This window comes from Neolamprologus brichardi, chromosome 23 (genome assembly GCF_056152115.1).
Source record: "Neolamprologus brichardi isolate AB-2024 chromosome 23, ASM5615211v1, whole genome shotgun sequence".
Lineage (NCBI taxonomy): Eukaryota > Metazoa > Chordata > Actinopteri > Cichliformes > Cichlidae > Neolamprologus > Neolamprologus brichardi.
Window position 1 is genome coordinate 38,741,652 of NC_142125.1, and position 26,842 is coordinate 38,768,493.

The following is a 26,842-nucleotide window of genomic DNA, read 5'->3' on the forward strand; positions in this document are numbered from 1 at the left end:
TTGCAGGCTGTTGAGCAGACATTAATGTAATGTTATCTGTATTTTGAAATGTGTTCTCACTGGTCACTGTCCTGTTCACCCAAAACACCTTCCTATTCAGTTTAAACGGCTTCCTTTTCACCTGAAACAGCTTGGTTTTCAGTAGTGACAACCTTTCAGAGTTTTTATTAGGTGTAACCCACATATTCAACTCTACCCAACCCCAAAATACATTTCCTAGACAAACTTGGTACCACTACAGGGGAAATTGGGGCTTTTCAGTGGTATAAGATTTAATGCCAAGAAGCATCATTACAACTTAGAGATAATAGACAAATTTCCTTACTTTTTTGTAGGCTGACACACACTCTCTCCAAATCTTTTAATAAGTAGTGCTGAAATTTTGGACTTGTCAAGTTTTGTTAACTTGACAAGTCCAAGGCCTATTAACTTTTCTTAACTTGCCTTAGTTATCCTGACTCTTGCTAGCATAAAAAATGATTTATTACACAAAATTCACTGGACTGAACAATTATCAGAGTCCCAGATATGTAGATTTCCACAAGTTTGACCAATTTGCCAAGGTCTGGAGGAAGTCCCAAACCATCACCCTCAGTAAATTGGTTAGGTCTGCCCAGGGACCACTAAGGCTCAAACCTGCCATGAATTGGAAATTGCTGGAACACTAGCATCACTGTCCACAGTGATGCATGTTTTGCAACACTATTGACTGAGAGGGTGCCAATAAAGAAAGAAGCTCCTGCTCCAAATCAACACCTTTGAGCTCAGCTGAAATTTCCAGCTTACCAGATGGACAAGCCAAATACCTTCTGGAGAAAAGCTTTATGGTCAGACCAGTCAAAGATTGAGCTATTTTGCTACATTTACAAGAGGTATGTTTTGGGGTAGTAAATGTGAGGCTTTCAAACATAAGAACACTGTCCCAGGTGTCAAGCATGGTAGTGGTAGCATCATGCTTTGTGGGAGTTTCATTACACCCTGGAAAAAGAACAGTTCAAAGAAATCATTAAAAGCTTAAAATTACACTGATGGCCATGATGAATGTATATAAACCTCTGACCAGAATTAACAATGTCTTTACATGGACTTTTGAAAAAGAAGGTTTTCACAGGAATCTGAGCAGTCCTGTGAAAAACTAAGCTTATCCCACAGTAACTGAGAGGCTAAGAAGCAGCCGAGTGTTGCCATAATTATCTTGTTGGTGGAAAGGCTGCCAGGAAAAGAAAATGTCAGGTTTGTAAAGTTTCATCTGAAGAAGTTACAACTCTTCTGGAACAATATCCTTTAAACAGAAGAGACCAAAGTGGAGATGTCTGACCATAATCCATCCATCCATCTTCATCCACTTTATCCGAGGCCGGGTCGTGGGGGCAGCAGCCTAAGCAGAGAGGCCAAGACCTCCCTCTCCCCAGCCACCTCCTCCAGCTTATCCGAGGGAACACCAAGGCGTTCCCAGGCCAGCCGAGAGATGTAATCTCTCCAGCGTGTCCTGGGTCTGCCCCGGGGCCTCCTCCCGGTGGGACATGCCCGGAACACCTCACCCAGGAGGCGCCCAGGAGGCATCCTTGTCAGATGCCCGAACCACCTCAGCTGGCTCCTTTCGATGTGGAGCAGCAGCGGCTCTACTCTGAGCCCCTCCCGGATGGCCGAACTTCTCACCCTATCTCTAAGGGAGAGGCCAACCACCGTTCAGAGGAAGCTAATTTCTGCCGCTTGTATACGCAATCTTGTTCTTTCGGTCACTACCCACAGCTCGTGGCCATAGGTGAGGGTAGAATCAGAATCAGAATCAGAATACTTTATTAATCCCGAAGGAAATTAGGGTTACAGCATGCAGCACGCTAATGGCGCATGCGCACTTACAAAGGAACCTAAGGGACGTAGATCAACCGGTAAATTGAGAGCTTCGCTTTTACACTCAGCTCCCTCTTCACCACGACGGACCAGTGCAGCGTCCACATCACTGCAGCCGCAGCCCCAATCCATCTGTCGATCTCCGGCTCCCTTCTCCCATCACTCGCGAACAAGACCCCGAGATACTTGAACTCCTCCACTTGGGGCAGGAACTCATCCCCAACCATGGCCTCAGATTTGGAGGTGCTGATTCTCATTCCCGCTGCTTCACACTCAGCTGCGAACCGTTCCTGTGCGAGCTGGAGGCCCTCACCCGATGAAGCCAACAGAACCACATCATCTGCAAAAAGCAGAGATGAGATTCTGAGGCCACCATTGAAAGCCCTCCACCACTTGGCTGCGCCTAGAAATCCTGTCCATAAAAATTATGAACAGAACCGGTGACAAAGGGCAGCCCTGGCGGAGCCCATCACCCACCGGGAACGAGTCCGACTTATTGCCGGCAATGCGAACCAAGCTCTTGCAACGGTTGTACAGGGATCGAATGGCCCGTAGCAATGGGCCAGACACCCCATACTCCCACAACACCTCCCACAGGACACCCCAAGGGACACGGTCGAACAGGGCCGTGCAGAGAGGTTTAAAGGGGCGGGTGCTCAAAGTTAAAAAGGGGCACATTGAACCAGGCTGAATAACAATTTCCCCAATTTCCCCTATAGTGATGCCAAGTTTGTCTAGGAAATGTATTTTGGGGTTGGGTAGAGTTGAATATGTGGGTTACACCTAATAAAAACTCTGAAAGGTTGTCACTACTGAAAACCAAGCTGTTTCAGGTGAAAAGGAAGCCGTTTAAACTGAATAGGAAGGTGTTTTGGGTGAACAGGACAGTGACCAGTGAGGACACATTTCAAAATACAGATAACATTACATTAATGTCTGCTCAACAGCCTGCAAGTGAAATATATTAGTCTTAAAAGAGACCAGGGCCATGCAGAGAGGTTTAAAGGGGCGGGTGCTCAAAGTTAAAAAGGGGCACATTGAACCAGGCTGAATAACAACAACACACATTCATCAAGAATCTAATATGGGCAACAAGGCAAAGCAAACGTAGCCGATGTTTTACCCGATGTACAATGTTGCTGTAGAGGGGTTGCTGTGGATAGTGCTGGAGGGCAGGGCTGTGTTGATCTGAGACTGTAGACATTAAAAAGTCCATAGGAGAGATGGTAGCTGATTAAACAAGTGTCATGAGATAATAACAAAATGCAAAGATTGGTGACAGCGCTTGGAACCATAAGGCAACAAAAAACTGTGAGAAATAATTTAGACTCTGCTTGTGAATCACTCTTTGCTTCTCTTCTTCCTTCCATCCCATCATTTCATATATCACTCTCCACCTGTCTATCTAAGAACAAGGCACAACTTGCTATTGCAATAAACTATAATCTAATTATCCACACCTAACAACTCTTGCACTTAATGATGACAGAAAAATATTATAGCACTGCCTTTAGTAGCCTCACACAGCTCCTACTGTTTCCTCCTCATGTCCTTACCAGGCATGTCTGGACAATGTTATATCATGAGTAATATTTTTTTTAAAAATCCATCTAAATAAAACACACACATGCACGCACACACAGTGACATTTTAGACCTTCTTTAGAATACTGTATATACTATGGGCATCACGGTGCTGATCCAGAATCCTTACATTATTATTTATTACTAGAGCTACAATAATAAAGCAATGAGGAGAGAGAAGTAATAAATATGAAATAATGTATTTATGATGATTCCATTTGTTTCACTATCCACTCTGTGCAGGGGCAAAGCTTGTTACATTTTTAAACTGTAGAGATACAATAATTTTACTGCTGTAAAAACCAAATTTTGTCTTATTTAAAATATAAATCTTATATAATCTGCTTCTTAATGTATGTTCTTTAAAATACAGCGTGTGTTTTTTAATATATTATAATTATAATAATGCATAATTATGTGGACATGCATATTAGATCGTTTTTAGTGAAATATAATCCCTCCAGAAAGGCAGGAAAAGCCTGGAAACTTACTTTAAAACGAAATATGTTCCCTAAAACGGTGGACAGAGCTACAGACCCATGACAGCCTTACACAGGTAGCCAGCAGCTATGACCAGCACTACTTGTGCAGTTAATAAAAGGACAGGTAAAGTTTGTCACGCTGTTGCACACACAGCACGCTCGTTTGTTTCAACTTACCAACGTGTGCATAATAAGCTAATACTCCTGTGTGCTATAGACTACAGTGTACGCTGTACACCTACTTACTGGTTTTGTCGCATCAGTCTGTGTCTCTGAGTTATGTGATCATGTGACTGATGCATGCCAGATCCTTTTATTTAGCAAAACTGTGATTAATAGTTAAATATTATTGTTGAGGGGCACAGACAGGACTCCGCACGCACACACACATTTAAAAAAATAAATACATTTTTTGCCTTTTGCCTCAACAAAAGGGCACTTTGGGCACCCATCAGGAAAGGGGCGGGTGCTCAAGCCCCTCTAGCCCCCCCCCTCTGCACGTGCCTGCAGTCGAATGCCTTCTCTAAGTCCACAAAACACATGTAGACTGGTTGGGCAAACTCCCATGCACCCTCAAGTATCCTTGTGAGGATAAAGAGCTGGTCCAGTGTTCCGCGACCAGGACGAAAACCGCATTGTTCCTCCTGTATCCGAGGTTTGACTAGCGGACGAACTCTCCTTTCCAGCACCCTGGCATAGACTTTCCCAGGGAGGCTGAGGAGTGTGATCCCCCTGTAGTTGGAACATACCCTCCGGTCTCCCTTCTTAAAGATGGGGACCACCACCCCGGTCTGCCAGTCCAGGCGTACTGCCCCTGATCTCCACGCAACATTGTAGAGGCGTGTCAACCAGGACAGGCCTACAACGTCCAGAGCCTTCAGGAACTCGGAACTCATCAACACCAGGGGCTCTGCCACCAAGGAGTTGTTTAACTGCCTCAGTGACCTCGCCCCCGGAAATTGGTGGGTAATCCCCCCTCATCCCCAGCCTCTGCTTCCTCCTCGGAAGACGTGTCAGTGGGATTAAGGAGGTCCTTGAAGTATTCCTTCTACCGCCCGACAATTTTCTCAGTCGACGTCAGCAGCGCTCCACCAGCACTATACACAGTGCAGGTAGAGCACCGCTTTCCCCTCCTGAGACGCCTGACGGTTTGCCAGAATCTCTTCGAGGCAGTCCGAAAGTCTTTTTCCATGGCCTCTCCGAACTCCTCCCACACCCGAGTTTTTGCTTCAGCCACTGCCCAAGCCACATTCCGCTTGGCCTGTCGATACCTGTCGGCTGCCTCCGGAGTCCCACAGGCTAACCAAGCCCGATAGGACTCCTTCTTCAGCCTGGTGGCTCCCTTCACCTCTGGTGTCCACCATTTGGTTCGGGGATTACTACCACGGCAGGCACCAACCACCTTGCAGCCGCAGCTCAATGCAGCAGCTTCGGCAATGGAGACGCTGAACACTGTCCATTCGGACTCAATGTCCCCAGTCTCCCTCGGAATGCTGTTGAAGCTCTGCCGGAGGTGTGCGTTGAAGATCTCCCGGACTGGGGCCTCTGCTAGACATTCCCAGCACACCCTCACTACGCGTTTAGGTGCACCGGGTCTGTCCAGCGTCCTCCCCCGCCACCTGATCCAACTCACTACCAGGTGGTGATCAGTTGACAGCTCAGTCCCTCTCTTTACCCGAGTGTCCAGAACATATGGTCGCAGGTCTGGTGATACGATTACAAAATCGATCATCGACCTGCGGCCTAGAGCATCCTGGTGCCACGTGCACTTATGGAGACTCTTATGTTCGAACAAGGTGTTCGTTATGGCCAAACTGTGATTTGCACAGAAGTCCAATAACAAAGCACCGCTCGGGTTCAGATCAGGGAGGCCGTTCCTCCCAATCACGCCCCTCCAGGTCTCGCTGTCGTTACCCACGTGAGTATTGAAGTCTCCCAGCAGGACAACAGAGTCTCCAGGTGGAGCACCTTCCAGCAGCACCGGGCCCCATGGACTAAGGCCCGGCCACCAGACGCTCGCCCTCGGGCACCCTCCCCGGGCCTGGCTCCAGCACGGAGGTCGGTAACCCTATCCCAGACAGGGTAAACTGTTCCCTCGATGTTCTCTTCATAAGGGTCTTCTGAATCGCTCTTTGTCTGGTCCCTCACCCAGGACCAATTTGCCATGGGAGACCCTACCAGGGGGCTAAAGCCCCCAGACAACATAGCCCCTGGGATCCATGGGACACACAAACCCCTCCACCACAATAAGGTAGCGATTCATGGAGAGGGTCTGACCATAATGCACAACAAAATGTTTTACAGAAACCAGTCAAGCCAAATCACCCCAAACACCTCATACCAACTGTCAAGTACTGTGGTGTAGGGGTGATGATTGGGACTTTCCTTTGCAGCCGCAGGACCTTGGTGTTTTTCAGTCACTGAGTTAAACATGAACTCTTCTGTATATCAAAGTATTCTAGATCTGTCCAACAGCTGAAGTTTGGCTTAAAGCTGGGTCATTCAACAGTGATCCCATGCATTGCAGCAAATCTGCAACAGAATGGCTGAAAACAGAGAACAGTCAAGGTTTTTACAGTGTTAAAGTGAAAGTACAGACCTCAACACAAATGCCTGCAAACATAAATGAAATAAAGCAATGCTGTACATAGCAGTGGACCAAAATTCCTCTGCAATAATGTGAGAGACAGATAAAGTCAAACAGAGTGACGTGAAAACTTTCATGAATGTCTATTGTCATTTCCAAGGGAAATAAGGCTTTGATACCAACTTCTGCAAGCCAGTAAAAACTGAGGTTATCATCATGCAGTCAAAAAGTTTAACACATGTTTGCATGATCAACACATCTCACACCACATATGTAGAATTTCTGACTTAATAGTTTCATTAAATTAGTTAAGCCGATTACAATAACAGCAAGGTATGTTGCAAACACAGCACAGAGGTGATATGCTATATGATTAAGTCAATTGTTAAGAATGCAGAGCTTTGACATACCCTTTAATCATAAGATAATGGATCTTTTCACAACCATTGTTTCAGCCCTGCAGCAGATTCGTCTTTAACACAAGTTTCTACAAAGGTAATGTCACAGGCTTGCCAAGCAGACACATCAAATCTGATTTCGTTTCACTTTTCTTTCTCATGAGAGGAAAGAAATTTGCTTTTTAAGCAATTGAAGCCTCAAAGAGGCTTTGTGAAGTCACGAATACCCTTAAACTCTATAGCAGAGAGTGTCACAGCTGGGGCGGCAGTCGTGTGGAGGTGAGGAAGGAGGATCCAAAAGCAGACAGTGGCGGAGGTGCAAGTGGGTTTTATTTACAGTGCACAAATAACCAAGGTGTGGGCAGAACTGAACATAAACCTAAACTGGAAAAGCTAATACAAAAGGAGGACATGGAGCGAGGAGCAGAGAGACGTGGAGACACACGGAATAACATTAAATACACGGCAGATACACAAATGAACACAGGGAATGAACACAGACGACGCGACGAGGAGCACAGTCCAAAAAGGCCCAGACGGACAAGTTCAGGGGGCCGACCCGGAGGCCGACAGTGCCAGAGGCCAAAACAGTTCAGTTCTGGGGGCCGACCGTGTGAAAGGCAGCGGCAGTGGGGCAGGTCCGGAGGCCGGCCACGCAGTAGGCAGTGGCGTGGAAACAGTTCTGGGGGCCGACCGTGCGGACGGCAACAGCGGCATGAAAGCAAGTCCGGAGGCCGGCCACGGTGACGAAGATGCCCAACATGCGGCCTGGCAGATGACCGACGATGTCGAGGCGGCAGTTTGGGACCTGAAGGTGGCATGGCCCCCGCAGCACCAGGCGAGGAGGATGCTGAGGCTGGACCAGACGAGACGGAAGCTGAGGCCGGACCAGGCGAAGCTGATGCAGAGGCCGGACCAGGCGAGGCGGAAACAGAGGCCGGACCAGGCGAGGCGGAAACAGAGGCCGGACCAGACGAGACGGAAGCAGAGGCCGGACCGGGCGAAGCTGATGCAGAGGCCGGACCGGGCGAGGCGGAAGCAGAGGCCGGACCGGGCGAAGCTGAGGCAGAGGACCGGGCGAGGATGAAGCCGGAGCTGGACCAGGCGACGGCGTGGGTGGAGGCGCTGAAGCTGGACCAGGCGACGGCGTGGGTGGAGACACGGAAGCTGGACCAGGCGACGGCGTGGGTGGAGACACGGAGGCTGCAGCTGGCGAGGATGAAGCCGCGGAGGCTGCAGCTGGCGAGGATGAAGCCGCGGAGGCTGCAGCTGGCGAGGATGAAGCCGCTGCCGCTGCCGGCGGCGTGGATGGAGCGGCAGTCGGCGAGGATGATGAGGCTGCAGCTGGCGGCTGGACGGGCTCCTCGGGCCCACCAGCTGACGAGGCAGAAGACTGGACGGGCTCCTCAGGCCCTCCAGCTGACGAGGCAGGAAGCTGGCTAGGTTCTCCTGAACCTCCAGCTGACGAGTCTTGGGGCTGGACGGGCTCCTCGGGCCCTCCAGCTGACGAGGCCGGAAGCTGGACGGGCTCCTCGGGCCCTCCAGCTGACGAGGCCGGAAGCTGGACGGGCTCCTCGGGCCCCCCAGCGAAAACAGTCTCAGAACCAGTGGGCACTGGAGCCCCTGGCACACACAGAACAGAACCAGCAGGTGCGGGGACCCCTGGAAGGGAGAAACAGAACCAGCAGGTGCGGGGACCCCTGGCAGGGACAGAACAGAACCAGCAGGTGCGGGGACCCCTGGCAGGGACAGAACAGAACCAGCAGGTGCGGGGGCCTCTGGCAGAGACGGAACAGAACCAGCAGGTGCGGGGACCTCTGGCGGGCACAGAACAGACTGCAGCTGCGCGGAGCACCGACCCTGCTCAGGCAGCGACAGCCGGGTGCAGTCCTCAGCTGGGTTCTTAGCCTCCAGGGGTCCAGAGTCAGCTGGGGGCTGAAACCCAGCCTCTGGGGAGGCCCTGGAGCAAGTAACAGTCTCTAAACTAGCCAGCTGTTGAGGAACGATTGCCGTCTTAACGTGTTTGTCTCTCTGCAAAACGTACGTACTAGAAAAAGAGTCCAAAATGGGAGGCACAGACGCAGCCTCCCGTACAGAGGGAGTCGGTGAAGACGGAGCTGGCATAGATGACTGGGCTAGTGGGGATACCGGGGGCCGAGCTGAATGCTGCTGTGCAGCTAAACGAGCTTGCGGCTGTGCAGCTAAACGAGCTTGCGGCTGTGCAGCTAAACGAGCTTGCGGCTGTGCAGCTAAACAAGCTTGTAAAAAGCTAATACAAAAGGAGGACATGGAGCGAGGAGCAGAGAGACGCGGAGACACACGGAATAACATTAAATACACGGCAGATACACAAATGAACACAGGGAATGAACACAGACGACACGACGAGGAGCACAGGCAGACACGCACTATAAATACACACACCAGGTAATTAGGAAATGGCAGACAGGCGGGGACACAGCTGGAACTAATGGACATAACGAGACACAACCTACAAAGTAAAACAGGAAACACACAGACTGTTTTACACAACCAACTGGGGACACGAACAGAACACAGAGGAGAGACACAGGTAGGGATGATGGAAACACACAACCCTAAGAACAAATACGAAATCAGAATAAACTAGAAAAATGATAATAACAAACTCAAAGCGCTGGGTCACCGACCCAGGACCATGACAGAGAGATTATAAAGGAATTTTGGAGTTAGCCAAGGGCTTATCCAGCTTATCCTCTTTATAAAATTCTACCGTCAACTTCTACTGTAAACTGTATACTGCAGACTTTATAAAAGAAATTTCTTATTTAAATTAACCATGCTGCAAGCACGTCTGCAGGAACGTGAATTACATTAGATGCAAATTGGTTAGTCACAAATCATATGAGAAAATGAACACATGCACTAAAGGTGTTTCTTTCAAAATAAAAGTCTTCTTAGTCTTCTTACAGAGGATAAAGACATCCATTATGTGACGGCACTGGATACAGGTTACACATTAAAAATCTGCGCACTGGCTGAATGCAGGTTTCTCTAGAGTAGCTGTTTTAAGATGGCTATAAAATTCCTTGTTTTCAATACATTTCTACCATATTTGGGTTTAATGAAAATCCTTCAACAATGTAATTATGTAATTAATTATTTCTATTGTCCACTTTCTAGATCAAGAATTTATCTTAAGATAGAGAAACTGAATGGTTTGTTTTTCTTTTTTAAAGTGTATTTGTTTTAACTGAAAAGCCTTCAGTAGCCCCTTTAATTCTAGACACCCGTAGTTGAACAATATTGTTTTAACAATGTCAGACAATTCTAGTTATTACACAGTTTGAACCCCTGTCCCCTCTATATTATTATTAAATGTTCTTTCCAAAAAGAGCATGCAGTTATCTCATTTTACAAAAGAAAACAAAAAGGCGGACAAACCCAAGTTTCGGGTCTATTTATAACACCTAGAGAAAATCCCCTGAGGTGGAGTTAGCCATGTGTTTATGCAACACCTGCCAATATAATTCTGCCCAATGTTCAGTTTACGCATTCAGCTGCGGACGCTTATATCATTAAGCTGTAAACAGAATCCATTCACCAGGTGAGTATTTTACATTTAAGTAATTTTACTTTAGAATGAACCTTAGAATACCATAAGAATTTAATTCTGAACACTAATTACTGCATATGCATTTAAACATTGGAAACCATCCTAAAGGTGATGCTGTAAAAAGTATCTAAATATCAAAAGAACTTTTATTTGTTTTTATTTTTGCAGTTTTCTCTCTCTCTGTGTGATAGATAGACTGGTGGTCTGTGCAGAGTGTACCCTGTTTCCCTCCCTCTGACAGCTCAGATAGGCTCCAGTTAGAAAAGCCGTTAAAAAATGGAGGGATAGATGGTTCCAGATCATGTTAGAGGAATGAAGTTTGCATTATTAGAAACAATATCTCTTCAGGTTTTTAATGCTGTGGTTGAACACAGGATGAAGAAGCAGCTCATCATTGATGTGGACACTGGGGTGGATGACGCTATGGCCATCATGGTGGCCCTCGCCAACCCTGATGTGGAGATTTTGGGGATCACCTGCTGCCATGGCAACACACCCCTGGAGAATGTCCTCAAGAACACGCTGCGTGTCCTGAAAGTCTGCAATAGGCTGGATGTAAGTTTTGAGCAGAGTGTGGGAGAGCCTTATACATGGATATGGTGACAGATCTGACTGCATGGCTGCATGCTGGATGACCTGCTATTAAATGCAACCTACAATACAGATTCCAGTGTATCGTGGCTGCTCAAAGCCTCTGCTGGCCCGCAAACAGCATGCGGGTGATTACCACGGGAAAGACGGGCTGGGGGATGTCCCGGATCCAGATGCTCCAGGCTTGGATCTGCTGCAGAAGAAGAAAGCTGTGCAGGCCATGATCAAGCTTGTGAATGACAATGCTGGAGAGGTGAGTGCTCTGTTAAACATGTTGCTAATGTACTGTAAATAAAATGTGTATGCATGTATTCTATGTATACCAGAATTATTATAGTTTTTGGATTCTCTTTATTTATTTTAATTTTTGTTTTTAATTCAGTTTAGTTCGGCTTAGTTTCTAGAGCGGATTTGCTCATTTCATTTCAGTTGTTATTAAGTTTTATGTATCTAAAACACAACTCAATGACAACATTGTTTCACTACATGTGCCTTGAATTTAGGATTTTCTGGAAATGGTTTATTTATTTTAAAAAAAAAGGTAAACATAAAGGTTTACTCTATGTAAATGATTTTCACTAAAAAAGTAAATTTCTAGATAAAAAACCATTATTTGTAGGGGTTTTGTTCATCCCACAGCTATGTTATAAATAACAAGAGCGCTCCAGTCATCAACACAAATTAGTCTTCTGCCTTCAGGTGATCCTCGTAGCCACTGCCCCCCTCACTAACCTGGCTGTCGCAGTGCAGTTGGACCCTTCCTTGCCAAAAAAGCTGAAGGCGCTCTACATCATGGGGGGAAACATTGAATGTAGGCTTTTATTTACCCTGATGTACTTATTTTCTGATTTATGATTTTTTTTTCTATATTAATAATAACAAGAATTGCATTAATAATGTCTGTGTGCAGCCAGAGGTAACACCACAGTGTGTGGAGAGTTTAACTTTGTAGCCGACCCAGAGGCGGCTTACATCGTGTTGGACCGCTACACCTGCCCAACCTACATGGCTACATGGGAGTTCACCTGCAGGAACAGCCTTCCGTGGGTAAGGAAACAGACAAGCTGTACAGCAAGCTGTACAGCAAGCTGTACGGCTTTACACTAACTGAAATTACATTTAAAATAATATTTGAATATTTGTAATAATGCTATTTTTGGCTTGACTGATAATTTCACAGTGATTTAAATTTGCACCCTCAATTTTTCCTCCTGTAGTCTTTCTGTGACACCTGGCTTGCCGAATCTACTCAGAAAGCAGACTTCATGAAAAAGATTTCAAGTCTTTCAAGGACGGTAAGAGCGTGCAAATGATATTATTACAATAATTAGAATCCCATCCCCAGAAAGTGACAGACAAATTTATATCTTAATACATTTTTGCAAGAAAATATGTTGCAAGAAGCACTGGATCCCCAGGTGCTGCGAATGATGAGGAATTTCTGTTAAACAATTTTGAAGTTTTTTCACCTTTATTAGATAGGCCATGGGAAAAATGAGACAGAACAGCAGAAAGAGAGTGGGGGAAGACAGGCCAAGAGGGATGATCTGATATGGTCGTGTTGGTGTTGTTCCCAGATCATCATGAAAATGTTGTTCCAGGTTCAACATTGCAAGTGACCAATCACATTATTGTGACGTTATTCTTTTGCGCGCCAAGCCATTCGTGCATTTATGAAATTCCAGTGTTGCAAGGACAATATCAATTTTGCTTACCGTTTATCAAAAGGTTAGGGTTAGGGTCCGTTGATCGGCAGACAGAGGCGGTGTCTTGCAGCTTAAGTACAGTTTTTTGTTTTATGCCGGTTTTTCCCGAAGTCGCAAAAGTATGACGTCACAACATTCTGATTGGTCACTTGCAATGTTGATCCTGGAACAACATTTAGTATGATGATCTGGGAACAACACCAACACGAGGATATCAGATCGTGCGGCCAAGAGAGCCTCGGATCAAACTAAACCGCAGACTGGTATCGTGTCATGTGTTCACCATCTCAGCCCAGTGAGCTAAACTGCCACTCCTCCCAGATTAACTTGTCTAAGCAGGATCTTAGTGCTGTGACACAATAATGCCAGGCTTCAACACACTGTGCTGCCAAAAGTATGTTATGATACTTACATACATGTCATTACACATCCTTGTTCTTTAATTTATAATTTGCTGAAAGGGGGGAGAAGCATAATACATAAGAAACAAAAACCGTCGCACTGATAAAATGATTGAAAAAAAAAATGAACCCCTGCTTCTTAAACAGGGAACGACCATCCCAGTCTTCCAAACCTAACCAATGACCCAGATCTCAATGCAACACTGCAGTGAAGTGTCACAGCATTGAGAAAATCAGGGCACCCCAGGTGCACTGACATCAAGCAGTCACCTCACCCCCAATGATAGGCGAGTCATCCTGCGTCTACAATTGGGGAGTTACAGTATATTTCCATTTTTAAGAAGGATAGTTCGTCAGCTTTATTGCTCTGGACATTTTCTGTTTACTCATTTTATCTATTTGTTGTTAGATGTTTAACACGACCTCCACTGGTTTCTTCTTTCTGGCGCAAAGTGGGCGATAAACAAACAAGATAGACAGGACCTGCGTCAGAAAAGCCGATCATCTTATTATTGATCAGTTTCATGATTGAAGTAGAAACAGGAGAGGGAGGGGGAGAGAAGAAGAGGCAGCTGTGAAGCAAAAACACAGAATAAATCCAGCTTTGTGTCTTTTTCATTGTAGCTGAAGTACAGGACAAGCTGCATTCTTTTTCACCTCAATACGAAACGCGTAATATTTTCTCCGAGACGATTCCGGTTTTTAGGGGACGGTTGGCAACTCTAATAATTAACCTTATGAACAAAATAAAGTTCAACATCAACATCATAGCACCACCCAGGTGTATAGAAACTCTGTCATGCTAGCTAGTACCCAGTACAAAAAAGTCAGCATAACTAAAATAAACTCCACCTAAACTTGGTTTATATCTGACCCAGATAGACTGCAGGTCATAACTTCTTACCTGAAGTTCAGTTCACCTGACACTCGGACCGGCGGCCACCTCGGGTCTCTGCTCCTCCTGCCTCCCCTTTCTCTCATCCACCTGCTGGCCTCCACCACTTGCTAATGTTACTGAATCTGTTGAAGCTCCACGATAGCCACCGCAAGAAGTAACGAATAACGACCCTATCTAAATCCCAGTAACGATTAACGCGTTCCTGATTTTGACATAATAACTAGTTACCGTGCTCGTTACCACAATAATAACGTAGTTACTGTAACGCGTTACTTAATAACGTGTTAGTCCCTACTAGGGATGGGTATTTTTAACGATTCGATTCTTTATCGATTCTCTTATAGATTCTTATTTTTAAAAAAGGAGAACACTAAGGTTGATTAGCTGAGAACTTTGTTTTATATGTGTTGTTTTATCTTTTTGAACAAGATAGAAATTTAGGAGTAACATGGCCTTACAAACCCAACAGTGAGATCTTAAGAGATCCACAGCCTACGGCTCTTCAATGGGGTGTTCACAGGGTTCCCAGGAAAAAAAATTGTAAATGTAAAATAATAAAATAAATATTCTTCTGTAGCAATAACAAAGTATAACATAAATTATTCTGTAGCAATTACACAAGAATATCCAGTAATGTCCCTGCCTACAATTAAACACATTCACTTACCGAAAATCATCTGCTGTGGCAAATGGGTGCAAGCCTTTGACCACAAACTTAGTCACTGCTCGGTGACATTCGTCTATCCTGGCCTGAAAGGAGACGCTAACGGTAGACTGCAGCGAAAACTGCCAGCATCTGAGCCAGACTCTGTCTCTCTCTCTCATCATGGTCCCCTAAATGCACAGTAATGGCAGGTTTTGTAATAAGGCAGATCGCGCTAACATAATATGCACTGTTAGTTGATTATTTACCTGCCGCATTAACGGGAGAGGACGTGCAAACGTTACCGCTGCTGCTGGGTTGAGATTCACGAGTCCGGAGCGGAATTAAAAACACGACATTCATTTAAGGTCATCGCGTGTTTTGTGAGCAAATGCTTTTGCATATTTGTTGTGTTTCCTCCCTTAAATGAAATATCTACTTTGCAAGTATTGCAAGTTGCCCTGTTGTCATCCGTTCTCGTAAAGTATGACCAAACTTTTGAGCGTTTGAAGGGCCGTGTTTCCTGCCAGGTAAATGACGCTCCGCAACGTGGTGACGTCATTCGGGGCGACTGGAATCGATAAGGGAATCGTTTGCAAAAATGCCAAACAATTCCAAGGAATTGAAACAGTTTGAACCGGTTCTCAACAAGAACCTGGTTTCGATACCCATCCCTATTCCCTACACTGATAATCACAAAATGTCTAAATACCTCTGATGTACTGATTTGACAGAAAGCCCAATCAGCTGACTATAAGAAGGAGATTACTGCAGGAACTGGTTTTAATTCCTGTGACGTCTATGCCTTAGCTGCTGCCATCGATGATACATTGATAACTGAGAGCGAAGAGGTAAGCAACTCCTGATTTTTATCAGGTTAAGTAAAATTTCAAGTATTGTTTAACAGTTTCTTGTGTTTCTCCTTCAGGTTGCGGTGGCAGTGGAGTTGGAGGGGACCTACACCCGAGGCATGATGGTGGTGGACTACATCCAGAAGCTGAAGAAAGACCATAAGGCCATCATCATGAAGAAAGTTGACTTGGAAAAGTTAAAGCAAATGTTGACCAATGCACTCAAATAGAATGTTTCTATGCATGCTGAATGCGTGAGTTTGGTTCATAACAAGAAATAAAAACTGATTTTTTTTCTCTTTGAAAAAGAGCACACCCAGTTGCTGGTGCCTAAAAGCTGCTGGGAATTGATTTTCCAGGTCGCTCACTATAACCCCACGGTGAATAATGGTCCAATTTTCATGGCCAAGCATGTGGGCTTATGTGTCTGTGGTGTCAGCTGGCGAACCAGCCAGCCATTCCAAAAGTGCCTTTATGCCTATTGCTGTTAATGGAGGTCCCGTTTGAGATCACTGACATGGACCTCATCGGGCCATTTTATCAGAGTGCACGAGGATATCACTTTGTATTTGTTCTAGTCGATTATGCGGCATATTATGCAGATATCCAGAGGCAGTGCTGCTGCGCACCATTTCTGCAAAGAGTGCGGCGCAGGCACTTTTCAGGTCATCTCCCACATCGGCATCCTGAAAGATATACTGACTGACCGGGGAACTTTATTCATGTCCCACACACTGAAAGAGCTATACAAATTACTGGGCATTAATCTGTTCAGACCAGCATCTACCACCTTGAGATTGATGGATTGGTGGAGCGGCTGAATAAGACTTTAAAGTCCAGTCCTCTACTCATGAGGATGAACGCAATTGGGATCTCTGGTTAGACCCTCTGTTGTTTGCAGTGTAGGAGGTGCCCCATGCCTCCATGGAATTTTCTCACTTTGAGTTGATGTTCGGCAGGAAGCCACGAGGCTTGTTGGACTTGAATAAAGAAAACTGGGAGGAAGGTCTGAGCCCACCTAATAATTAGATTCAATAGGTTCTGGGCCTGAGAGCAAAGTTGCACATGTTGGGGAGGTAATCACGAGAGAATTTGCACCAGGCCCAGGAATAACAGCAGCACAACATAGGCAATTTTCACCGGAAGATGCTTGTATTGCTCCCTTTTTTTCAGCGCAAAGTTACTTGCAAAGTGGCAAGAACCCTTCATGGTCACAGGGCGAGTGGGTGGGTACGGTTGGACAGGGGAGGAGCCACCCAAATATATCACCTTAACCTTCTTAAAGCGTGGAAAGAGGCTAAAACCAACTCTCTGGTGAGTCTGGTTAAGGAGAGATGAGTGGGGGGTAGAGGCGCCAAATTCAACCATTCCCACCTTCCTCCCCACCTGGGCGGAGCATGTGCAGTCCTGGATTACCTTTGGCCAATGAAATCTGATGTGTTTTCAAAGTGTTTCTTTTATTTCTTTTAATCGCTCTATATCTAAATATCGACCTCATTATACGAGAAAAAAAACTTTTCTCTAAAAAGAGCATGGCAGCATAGCTTACGTTTCTTCTTGAACAATGTGCTTTGCACAAATGAAACCAGATTGGAGATGTTTGGCCATTATGAGTCAAATAAAAAACAATCCAAACATATCAGCACAAATAACTCATGTCAACAGTCAAGAATGGTGGTAGAGGGGTAATGACCTTCGCTTATTTTCTAGCCACAGGACCTGAATATCTTGCAGTCGGTGAGTTAAACATTATTCTAGAGTCAAGACACAAGTTTCTATAAGGTTTTAATTACAATTTAAGCGCTCTACACCGCAGAGGTTATGAAGGAATTCCCACCTCCCACTGGGCAGAGTTAGCCAAAAGCTAATGCAGCCTCTCTCTAAGTAATTCTATCCAGTCTTCAGATCACAGCATTCAGCTGCAGTGGCTCATATCAGTAAGCTGTAAACATCTGTCAGAATCCATTCACCAGGTGAGCATTATACATTTTATTGTTACTTCAGGTCATCTTAGAGTCTGCTCTTCCCCGATGGTCACTTCTCATTTCCATGAGTGGCTTCACTTGCCTACCAGCACATCCAGCGATTTAGCTGGACTTGTGCTGCAGCGATTGTGAGACTGCAGCTGCTGAGAGTCCACTACTGCTGAACCTTTGGATGGCAGACAAAAAAAATCTTACGATGTTTTCAGCTAAATTGCTGGACGGGCTTTTAGGCAAGAAGTGAAGCCGCTCATGGAGGTGAGAAATGACCATCAGGGGAGAGCAGACACAATCCGACTACTACCAGCACACTTTTGCACCGGATGTTTTCGTAAAGTTTTCATTTTGGTATTTCTGTGGATCCATACAATTAATTTGCATGTTAGCTAAATATTTAGTTTCCTGTAACATTTAGATTTAACATTTAACATTTAGAATCAAATATAACATTTAGATTTAACATTTAAAATTGTGTTTTAAATATGAAAAGTTACAAACATTTTACTAAATATTGTAAAAAATGACTCGAAAAAACATGTTTTTGTAAGGTTTTGAGCTAAATGTGGAAAAATGTTGCCATTAATTTCAACATGTTTCACTTTACAAACGGCACCCCATACACCTGTGCCATATTCATGCTGTCTAATCAGAACCTTGACAAGCCACACATGTGATGTGGCATGGATGTTCATGGCAAACAAGAAGTTCTCACTAACACAGATTAAGAGATTTGTGAACAATATTTGATAGTAATGGGTCCTTTGTGTATGTAGAAAATGTTTCAGATCTTCATGAAAAATGGGAGCAAAAACAAAAGTGTTGCATTTATATTTTTGTTCAGTGTAATATAACTACACATCATGGTGTGAGATTAATTTTCCGTAGAGGCTGAATAAACTCAGTAAGCCAAACTCAACACTACTCTGTATTAATTTTCTCTCTTTATAAAATACCAGAGGCAAGATTAGATGTTATAATTAGGTGATGAAAATGTGAAACAGACATAGCGGTAAAATATTAGCATTGTAACTATTTACTTAACATTTGCGAAAACTATGTTTTGTAAAATTTCAATACCTGTAAGGTTGTGGGTTTTTTTTTAAGTGCTATTACCTTTTCGCGTGTAGTTTAATTCATCTGCAGTTTTTCAGAGATTACCTAGTCAATCCAGCTCAGGTAAATGGACTGGGGGGGGGGGGGTTTCTACTGTACTTGAGCACTCATAGCAATTTATACAACATGGCTCATTCACCTATTCACACACAAAAACAGTAAAGTGGAAAAATGTTGACTGGTCCTGATGTTTGCAGTGATATTCAGATGGTAGGGTCAGATTTAGGTGTAAACAACATGAAAGTGTGGATCAACTGCGAATATGGACTAAAATGTATCATACTGTTGTTGGTATAATGGTGTGAAACAATTTCAACACTTTGGGCTCCTTGATACCAACTGAGCTTCATTTGAATGTTGCAACCTACCTGGGTACTGTTGCTGACCACATCCATCCCTTCAGCACTACAGTGTACTCATTTTCTGATTGCTACTTCTAACAGGATGACAAATAATGTTTGGGTTTTTTTATTTATCTTTTGTGTGAAACATTGCTTAAAGAATTTAAAACACACGACTTTAGAACGACTCTTTTATTTTGAAAAAGAAATATTTTTAAGTCACTTGAAGCTCTGGCTGAAACACAGTCACCTCCAGTTCCATGTATTTTTCTTGAACTCCTTTTTATAAATTAGAGTGGTTTATTATGCATGCAATACCGCATTAGCCGCTTAGATTTTCTTCTTCCACAGAAAAAAAACAGAGAGAAACACAAAAATCCGCTAAAAGTCCAGATGAAGCTGCTTGGAAAAGGGTGTTTGGAGAAGCCACAGCATGAAGCGATGTACACAGTTTGCGGTTGCATAGTACAGTACATGAAGTTCCTCATTTTAAAACAGCATGCCGTCTTGTATTGCACATTACTGAAACTTTGTATACTGGACCTTGCTGTTGTCCCACACGGGTTGACTTAGTCTTATTTCAGCACATGTATACAGCAAATCGCATCTCAAAGACATTATGTACATTTATCTCTTATAAAAATAATTGACAGCAAATATTCATGTGTTATTTTTCTACTGGAATAAATGTTTATTCTTTTACTTTCTCGCTCTTTTTTGTGTTTTATATTATACCAAAGAAAATCTTCTCTACACGTCCTGTGTTTTGTGGTCACCTGGAGATTTAGTCAGAGAAAAAAAAAATCAATCAAAGATGAATTTTGCTTGCAGAGAAACTTTTGCTGACACATAAAGTCAGAAGGAACAAAGAAAAGCAGGTCTGGAGGTCTGTGAGTGAAAGTGGCATTATTTCATTCTTACATTTCTCTTCATAAAGAGAGCAATGGTGGGACGCTGGTCAGGAAATCCCTTCTGATTGTCTCAAGCAGCCCAGCTCAGCATTGGTTGGTTTGATTTTGAATGGTAAATGTCTCGCTGTTCAATCAACCAATGGATTTTATGCTATGGGGCACAATGAGACAGATAAGCTGCTTGTAAACAGTAGTTTTATGCACTCTTTTCCCATTTGGATAACATGGAAATAACCAGGAAACAAAGGCAAACAAATAATCTGTGCCTTTATCCCAGATTCACATTGTAGGAACAGCTGCTCAATAACCACTGTAGTTTTTGCTTACTCATTTGTGCTATTCAATTTGTTTCATAAATTATGTATTTCTGCACTTTTATCCAGATCTATGCAAAGTGATCCACTGCACCTTCTTTTACATTTAAATCCATTTATAAGAGCTGCTTAAAATCAGGGAAAGTCAAATTATGTCACGTCAGCCTCCTTTTCTAAAAAAAAACCCCAAATGATCTAATCAGGCCTCCCAACAGCTCAAAACTGTTTCAGGCTGTAGAACTGTTGGGGACTGTTAAATATGGGTCGTGGTTCATGTCTAGATTTTGAATATTCAAATAAAGAATAAAGATGCTACAGTTTGAAGAAGTTCCTCCTGACCGGCTGAAGTGCATATCATCAAGATTTAGTAAAGCTAATGTCCTATGTTGGACAACTCTGCACCTCACAAGCAACCAAAGATTTTCAGTGCTAATTTTCTTTTACAGCTTCAACACAGACTTTATTAGGCCTGCTCATGCTGCCACCTAGTGGCTGCAGCATGCTTATCCTTATTTGTGCTGTAGCTACATCACCATCTGATGTCATTTAAAAGAACACCATACCAGAATCAAATTTGAAAAATCTTGTGAACAATTTGTACTTATTCGTAATTGAACATGTTTAACTAAACAAAAAAAAAAAAGTAATATAATAAAAATCAGCCTAAAAACAGCTCCCACTTCCTATTAAACGTTTATGAGAACACTCTGTATAGATCTCGGACAAAACAATAATAGTAATTTGCTATTTATAAGGCACCAATCTAATTTGGTGCTGCAGCAGTCAGTACTGTACATCGTTTTTGTCATAAGGGAAATAACATTTAGAATAGATGTATTTGTTTAACATGCCAAAGAAAACTCTTTTGACACACATTCTAATTCTTACTGTACATATGGTAATTTTCCTAAAAATCACATTTCTCCAGGTGTGCCAAGCTCAGATTTTGCCATGATTGGGACCAAACTAAGCTTATTAAAAAATAAATAGATTTTTAAAGCAAACTAGTTAAAAGTAACTGCACTGTGTTATTACAGTAGATTGTTATTACTCCGTTTTTCAGTGTTATTGATTGATTGATTTTCTTGGGGGAATAAATACTTTATATTTAATGCTTTAATTCATTTCTCAGTAAACATGGTTTAAATTTAGTATTTAATTACATGGCACGTTTGGTCCTCCATACAGTGAAAGAAAACATTTGAATCCTTGTGATGTAGCCGTGTCACTCACTTCCTGTATGTATCATATCACATACAGGAAGTTGTGAGGTACACTGCAAAAACAGGCATTTAGGTTGTTCTTTGTGTTTTTGGTCCTGGAGAAATATGGAAGCCAAAAAACTGTCGAATTTACAATAGTTTTTATCGAAAGAGCACAAATTTCCAAGATAATAAAGAATGTTCCAGCAGTTTTTCTTGTCAACATGACGACTTACTCATCTTATTATCTTCTGATAACACGCAACGTGATTCCTTACTTTATCCTCGTGACTTTCTCTTATTTGCATAAACTATAATAGGACACTTGAATGTTACCTAATATACCTTTTAAAGTACTTTGTTTTAATAGAAAACCCTAAAGTTGGTCCAATGGTACCATTTATTATCTGGAAATAGTAAGATGATTAAGTCAGAATCACAAGATAATACTATCTCTTAAAAGAATGGGATATGTACAGCAAATTCTGTTAACAAAACTTAAGATCATCCTTAGCAAACACAGCAGCTCTCATGCTCCATACAAAGCACCATGTGGGCAAACTGCCCTTTTTTGTGAGGGTTCAGCCTGTGTCGGTTGTTTCAGTGCACTTTCTAATATATAACAAATTTCTGGTCTAACAGAAACTTATCAGTGAGATGGCTTCACTTTTATACCATGCAGGCCACTTTAACATTTTCTAAATTATCAAAATATTTGTTTGTGTCGTTTCAGTGTACTGAATGAGCGATTACCCTCAAGGATCCAGAGATATCATTCGTCTGCAGTTTGGGACATTTTCTTTTCTTTTTTTTTATATTTTTGGAGAAACGTGCCTCATACTTGTACAAACACCAACTTGATTACAGTGGGCTTTTTTTTTTTTTTTTTACCTTTGGAGGGAACATGCTCTGCAGTCAGGAAAACATGCCAGCTACACAGGGAACGAACATGGTGCAACCAATCCTGCCGTGTAACATTTATATCATTTCAACCCCTTAAAGCCAACAAAAGGAACTTTGACAGAGATTAACCAGTGACTTGACTTAATGCTAACCGACATCCATATGTGTGTTTTACCTCTACGTAACTGTGATTTTACTGCTAACAAATGCAAAATAACCTGTAGCTTCAGCAGCAGATGGAACTTCACGTCAAACAAGCAAACAAACAGAAGAAAAACAAGACGCTGGCAGGGGCGAAAATGTCAAGACAGAACATCCCAGCCAGCTGAAGAGCGTCCTCCTGCATTGGTTTTAATGCCAGTCCATATTTCAACAGTATCAACTGCATCTCAAGTAGAATTTTGCTATTGTAATCCACTACAATATCACACAGTCTCGGCTATTGCCTTGTCTAACTCTCTAAGTGCAGTAGAGCAGTATTGCCTTCCTCTACAGTGTAACAGAGGTCTGATCCCAGCACCATCAGAGTCTGTTCTGCTTATGACGGTCGGGGTCTTCACCCAAATAAAATCCTGAAGCTATGCTACACAAAAGCTGGACTTGCTCAACGTGACTTTCAAATAGCAAAATAGTTTGGGAATGTGAAGCACCAGTTTTCAAAACTAGCAGCCAGATATCATCTGCATAACCAACCCACAAACCCACCACCGAGCGCCTATCCACAACGAGGTGAAAATTGGACCTCCATATCTACACCTCATCATGGGAGAATCCAGAGTAAAATATCAGTGAAGTGGATGCGGAGGTTGATCAACTACAAGCATGCAATAAGCTAAATGAAGAGAGGATTTATACATGGCCCAGGATAGGGGGCAGCAGCCTTTCAGCAGTTTGTGTGCAGAGGGCTTCCATCTGACCTGGTGTGACGCTTCAGGCACTCAGAAGCCCATACAGTACATCATCACCATCTGACTACTATCCATAATTAGACTGTTGACACCGGCAACAAGCACTGTGTTGCACATCTGCTGAGCATTATGTTAGTAAAATCCCAAAAAGGTCCCAGAAACTTAAAGAAATTTTACAAGTTTTGTTAATGTTGGCCTGAACCTCCTCACTACTCACACTGTTGACTGATGGGGGTTTGCCCTGACAGCTTGATTAAAAAGAAAATACCTGAATGTGATTCTTTTTTACTTTGAAAGAGGAAAAATAGCCAAGTAGATCAAAAAGAAAGGGGCAAAAAAGGTACAATTTGGGACCATCTTGGCTCTATTGCAGCGTTTATTTTGGGTGGAATTTTGGGCCGTGTGGGCCACTGTGGCAAGACGAGTGTTTTCAGAGCCGGTGCCGGGAGTCATGGCTATAGCTGCCCGGTGAGCTGCGATTGCGATGTGGCTTGTATGCATCCTGATAGGGATCCTGGTAGTCCTGGTAGGCGTCCTGTTGCTCTCGGCTATGCTGGGAGCCAGAGGACATGCGGTTGCGTCCCTTATGTGCCCGCTCGTTGTGGTAGTTTTCATCTGACGTCATCAGGTTGCGACGTTCATTTGGGGTCGAGTGGTCTCCTGTGTGGTTGCTCTGTCGCATTCTTTGGCTCTGCTAATCACACGAACATACCAAGGACATAGATAAGGCTCAGGAGGAAAGGAAGAGACCTAATAACCAACACGTTCTCACTCCCAAAGCGTAACATTTTACGCTAGGTCACAAATCGTCAACATATTACGTTTTCGGCTACCCACCACGTTCCTGAATGACGACCTCGGAAAAATGAGGAAATATGAGAACCGTATGGACTCAATCTACACATGTTCGCTCTTTTTTTTCAAATCGCTTAGAAACACGCTACTTAACATAATTAAAGTCTTGGTTAAGGTCAGGAAAAAGGTTATGGTTAGGGCTAGGGATAAGGTTAGGTTTAGGGCTGGAATACAGGGCTGGAACGTCTATTACCGCGGGAGCGTCATTGCACTGGATTTCAGCCATAACCCGCCACGTACCATAAGAACGCTGAAGGTCTCCTTTCGTGTTCCACAGGAACGCCGCGGGACGTGACAAAACGTCGGCATGTTATGCCACGGGAGTGAGAACGGGCTCTAATAACACAGTATCCACACAAATGCACACATGAAGCGCCTTGAGGCGACTTTTGTTGTGATTTGGCGCTATATAAATAAAATTGAATTGAATTGAATTGAATTGAATTGAATTGAATTTAATTGAATTGAATTGCTTTCAATTTCCAATGGGGAGTTATCAGTGGGTGTAGATTTCACTGCCTGCAGCAAATAGGATTATGACTTGCTTAGCATGGACATCGTAAAAATCTGTTCAAAAAGAGGAGGAGCCAGAGATAGAATTTAGGTCGAATCAAACATGCACTGTCAGATTTGCGCGGTTAGGCAAACAGATGACAGTAATAACATGCAAACACATGGCAAAGCAAAAAAGTTTGACCAACTGTATTAATGTAACGACACACTTGTGTAGGTTTAACTTTCTCTGATATGTGGGACTGTGCTGAGTTGCTGATAACGCAGGGAGAAGAAGAAAGATCACAGCGACAATGACAGTAAGTATAGTGTAAAAATACTTAGACAAGTTTTGCATTTTGATAAACATGCTTATCCTTGTCTCTTACTGTCCACACTGAGGCTACGTCCACACGTACACGGGTATTTTTGAAAACGGAGATTTTCCGTTTTCGTTTTAAAAAATAATCCCGTCCACACGTAAACGCAGAAATGAAGGAAAACGCTGCTAGGAACATGCCAAAGCAACAGGTGGCAATATATTCCTAACCGTGCAGAAATGTTGGCCAATCAGAAGTCTAGAAGCCTCGGTGGGAATTAGTAAACAAAGCTGGGGCATAGAAGCAGAACCGAGTCGTATGTGTGGAGGGACAGTAACTGTGTGTGCATATGTAAGCATTTAAACACTGCAGAGAGAACAATTAACAGTAACAGTATTGTAGAAATTCATTTCAACGAAACAATAACGTGGCGCACAGTGTGACGTCAAAAAAGGCGCACACCTTTGACGCTGCATTTTCTGCGTTTTCTCCGTTTTTCTCGTCCACACGTAAATGCAAAAACAGAGTTTTCAAAAATATCCACCCTGGCCGGAGTTTTTAAAAAATCTCCATTTTCAGTGACCAAAAACGCCGTTTACGTGTGGACGAAAGGTGCAAACGCATAGAAAAATCTGCGTTTTCAAAAATACCCGGGTACGTGTGGACGTAGCCTGAGTCAACATACATGGATTAAATGTGTACATGACTTTTGCATTGACGCAGAGTCGTCTGCATTTTTTTTTTTTTTTTGAGCGTGACAGAAATTTAGGCTCTGGCACCACTGAAAATATTTAACATTTCATGGTTCTTCACTGAAGACACACTAAGAACAGCTCACTCCATATCTGCAAGGTTATCAGAGGGAAGCATCAATGGTTTCTTTGTTGACACATTAAATCAGGGATCTTTCTCTTTAAGCTGATAATAAAACAGCTGGATTATGCAGGATGCTACAGTGCCAACACTCTGGTGTAGATTTAATGGACAAACTGTTATTTCCCACAGAACAAAATGCCACAACTCCAACTGTCGTGACTAGACACAACAATTTATTTCAAAAAACAAATGCTGCAAACTCGGAAGGTATAACTCTTTTTAAATAACATGAATGAAGAGGAGAATGAGTAAAAATGATTTGCAATAGGCTGGGTTTACTCTTTTTACTTTTATTATCTGAACCACACCCATCAAAGTCAAAGAAAATAATTTTGGCACAGGTGGATGTGTACCTGCAGTCCAGAGATGCTGGTGGGGTAGGGCGTGAGTGTGGTGGGGCCCAGGTTGCGTCCCAGCAGGGGGTTCAGGGGCGTCGCCATCGAGGTGTGGGTCGCTTTCCAGTATGCCTCGAGATACTCGGCGAGATGCTCACAGGCGTCCTCCAGCTGGTTTTCATCCAGGATGATGTCAAACATTTCCTGTTAGCAGCAGAGGACACATGAAATACATGATGTGCACTCTTACACTGTATGTGAGGCTCAGCTATGAATGTACATTAGCACAAGGAGTACTGATAATAAACATCATATCAACGGCTTCAATAAATACAAATGCTTCCAGTTTTTGCTCTCCAGGACATAAAAATCTCCCTGACTCTCGTTTGACCTTAAGATGCATTTGTTTGGGAGTGCAGAAACAAAGTTTATGGGCAACTTTTTAAATACAGAAACTGTAAAAGTACGAGAACAATGAGCCACACAAGCCAGCGCAGGAGGAGAAAGTTGGCTTACTGGTGGACACTGGGCTAGTTTGTCTGCTGCCACGAGCTGGACGTTCAGGTGTTTGCTCTGGGACTTCCCTCTGGACTTGACTAGCCTCTGCAGAACCTGGATGAAAGAGCAGAAACGCACACAAAGAAACCAAAAGTATCTCAGTTTTAGGTGAACTGTCTGCTCATATCATCTGCACCTTCTTC

General features: G+C 43.5%; 2 protein-coding genes across 6 annotated transcripts in view; one reads left to right on the top strand and one right to left on the bottom strand.

Moving 5' to 3' along the window:
• The first annotated feature begins 10,422 nt into the window (after window positions 1-10,422).
• LOC102781432 (inosine-uridine preferring nucleoside hydrolase-like) lies at window positions 10,423-15,819 on the top strand. Of its 3 annotated transcripts, XM_087836175.1 has the most exons (8): window positions 10,423-10,490; window positions 10,874-11,054; window positions 11,164-11,343; window positions 11,790-11,901; window positions 12,001-12,137; window positions 12,308-12,385; window positions 15,473-15,589; window positions 15,667-15,819. In XM_087836175.1, the coding sequence occupies exons 1-8, from the start codon at window positions 10,423-10,425 to the stop codon at window positions 15,817-15,819; spliced, it is 1,026 nt and encodes a 341-aa protein (XP_087692301.1). The 3 variants fall into 3 exon arrangements, with proteins under 3 accessions (XP_087692301.1, XP_087692300.1, XP_087692302.1); XM_087836174.1 differs by lacking the exon at window positions 10,423-10,490 and having other exon boundaries at window positions 10,788-11,054; XM_087836176.1 differs by lacking the exon at window positions 10,423-10,490 and having other exon boundaries at window positions 10,875-11,054; window positions 12,308-12,395; window positions 15,477-15,589.
• A 3,383-nt stretch (window positions 15,820-19,202) lies between these two features.
• The window catches only part of LOC102777708 (voltage-dependent L-type calcium channel subunit beta-4-like), a 29,451-nt gene continuing 21,811 nt past the window's right edge, over window positions 19,203-26,842 (bottom strand). For all 3 annotated transcript variants that reach the window (XM_087835869.1, XM_087835868.1, XM_006807122.2), the window contains 3 exons: window positions 26,658-26,753; window positions 26,160-26,345; window positions 19,203-23,957 (listed from right to left, as the gene is read on the bottom strand). In XM_087835869.1, coding sequence (XP_087691995.1) covers window positions 23,694-23,957; window positions 26,160-26,345; window positions 26,658-26,753 — 546 coding nt within the window. In that variant the 3' untranslated portion in view covers window positions 19,203-23,693. The remainder of the gene's footprint in view (window positions 23,958-26,159; window positions 26,346-26,657; window positions 26,754-26,842) is intronic.

Bases quoted from the DNA above. Each gene is read 5' to 3' on its own strand.
- LOC102781432 (XM_087836174.1), top strand. From the start codon at position 10,788: ATGGTTCCAGATCATGTTAGAGGAATGAAGTTTGCATTATTAGAAACA. The intron at 11,344-11,789 runs GTGAGTGCTCTG...TTCTGCCTTCAG, and splicing joins TGAATGACAATGCTGGAGAG to GTGATCCTCGTAGCCACTGC. The intron at 15,590-15,666 runs GTAAGCAACTCC...TTTCTCCTTCAG, and splicing joins TGATAACTGAGAGCGAAGAG to GTTGCGGTGGCAGTGGAGTT.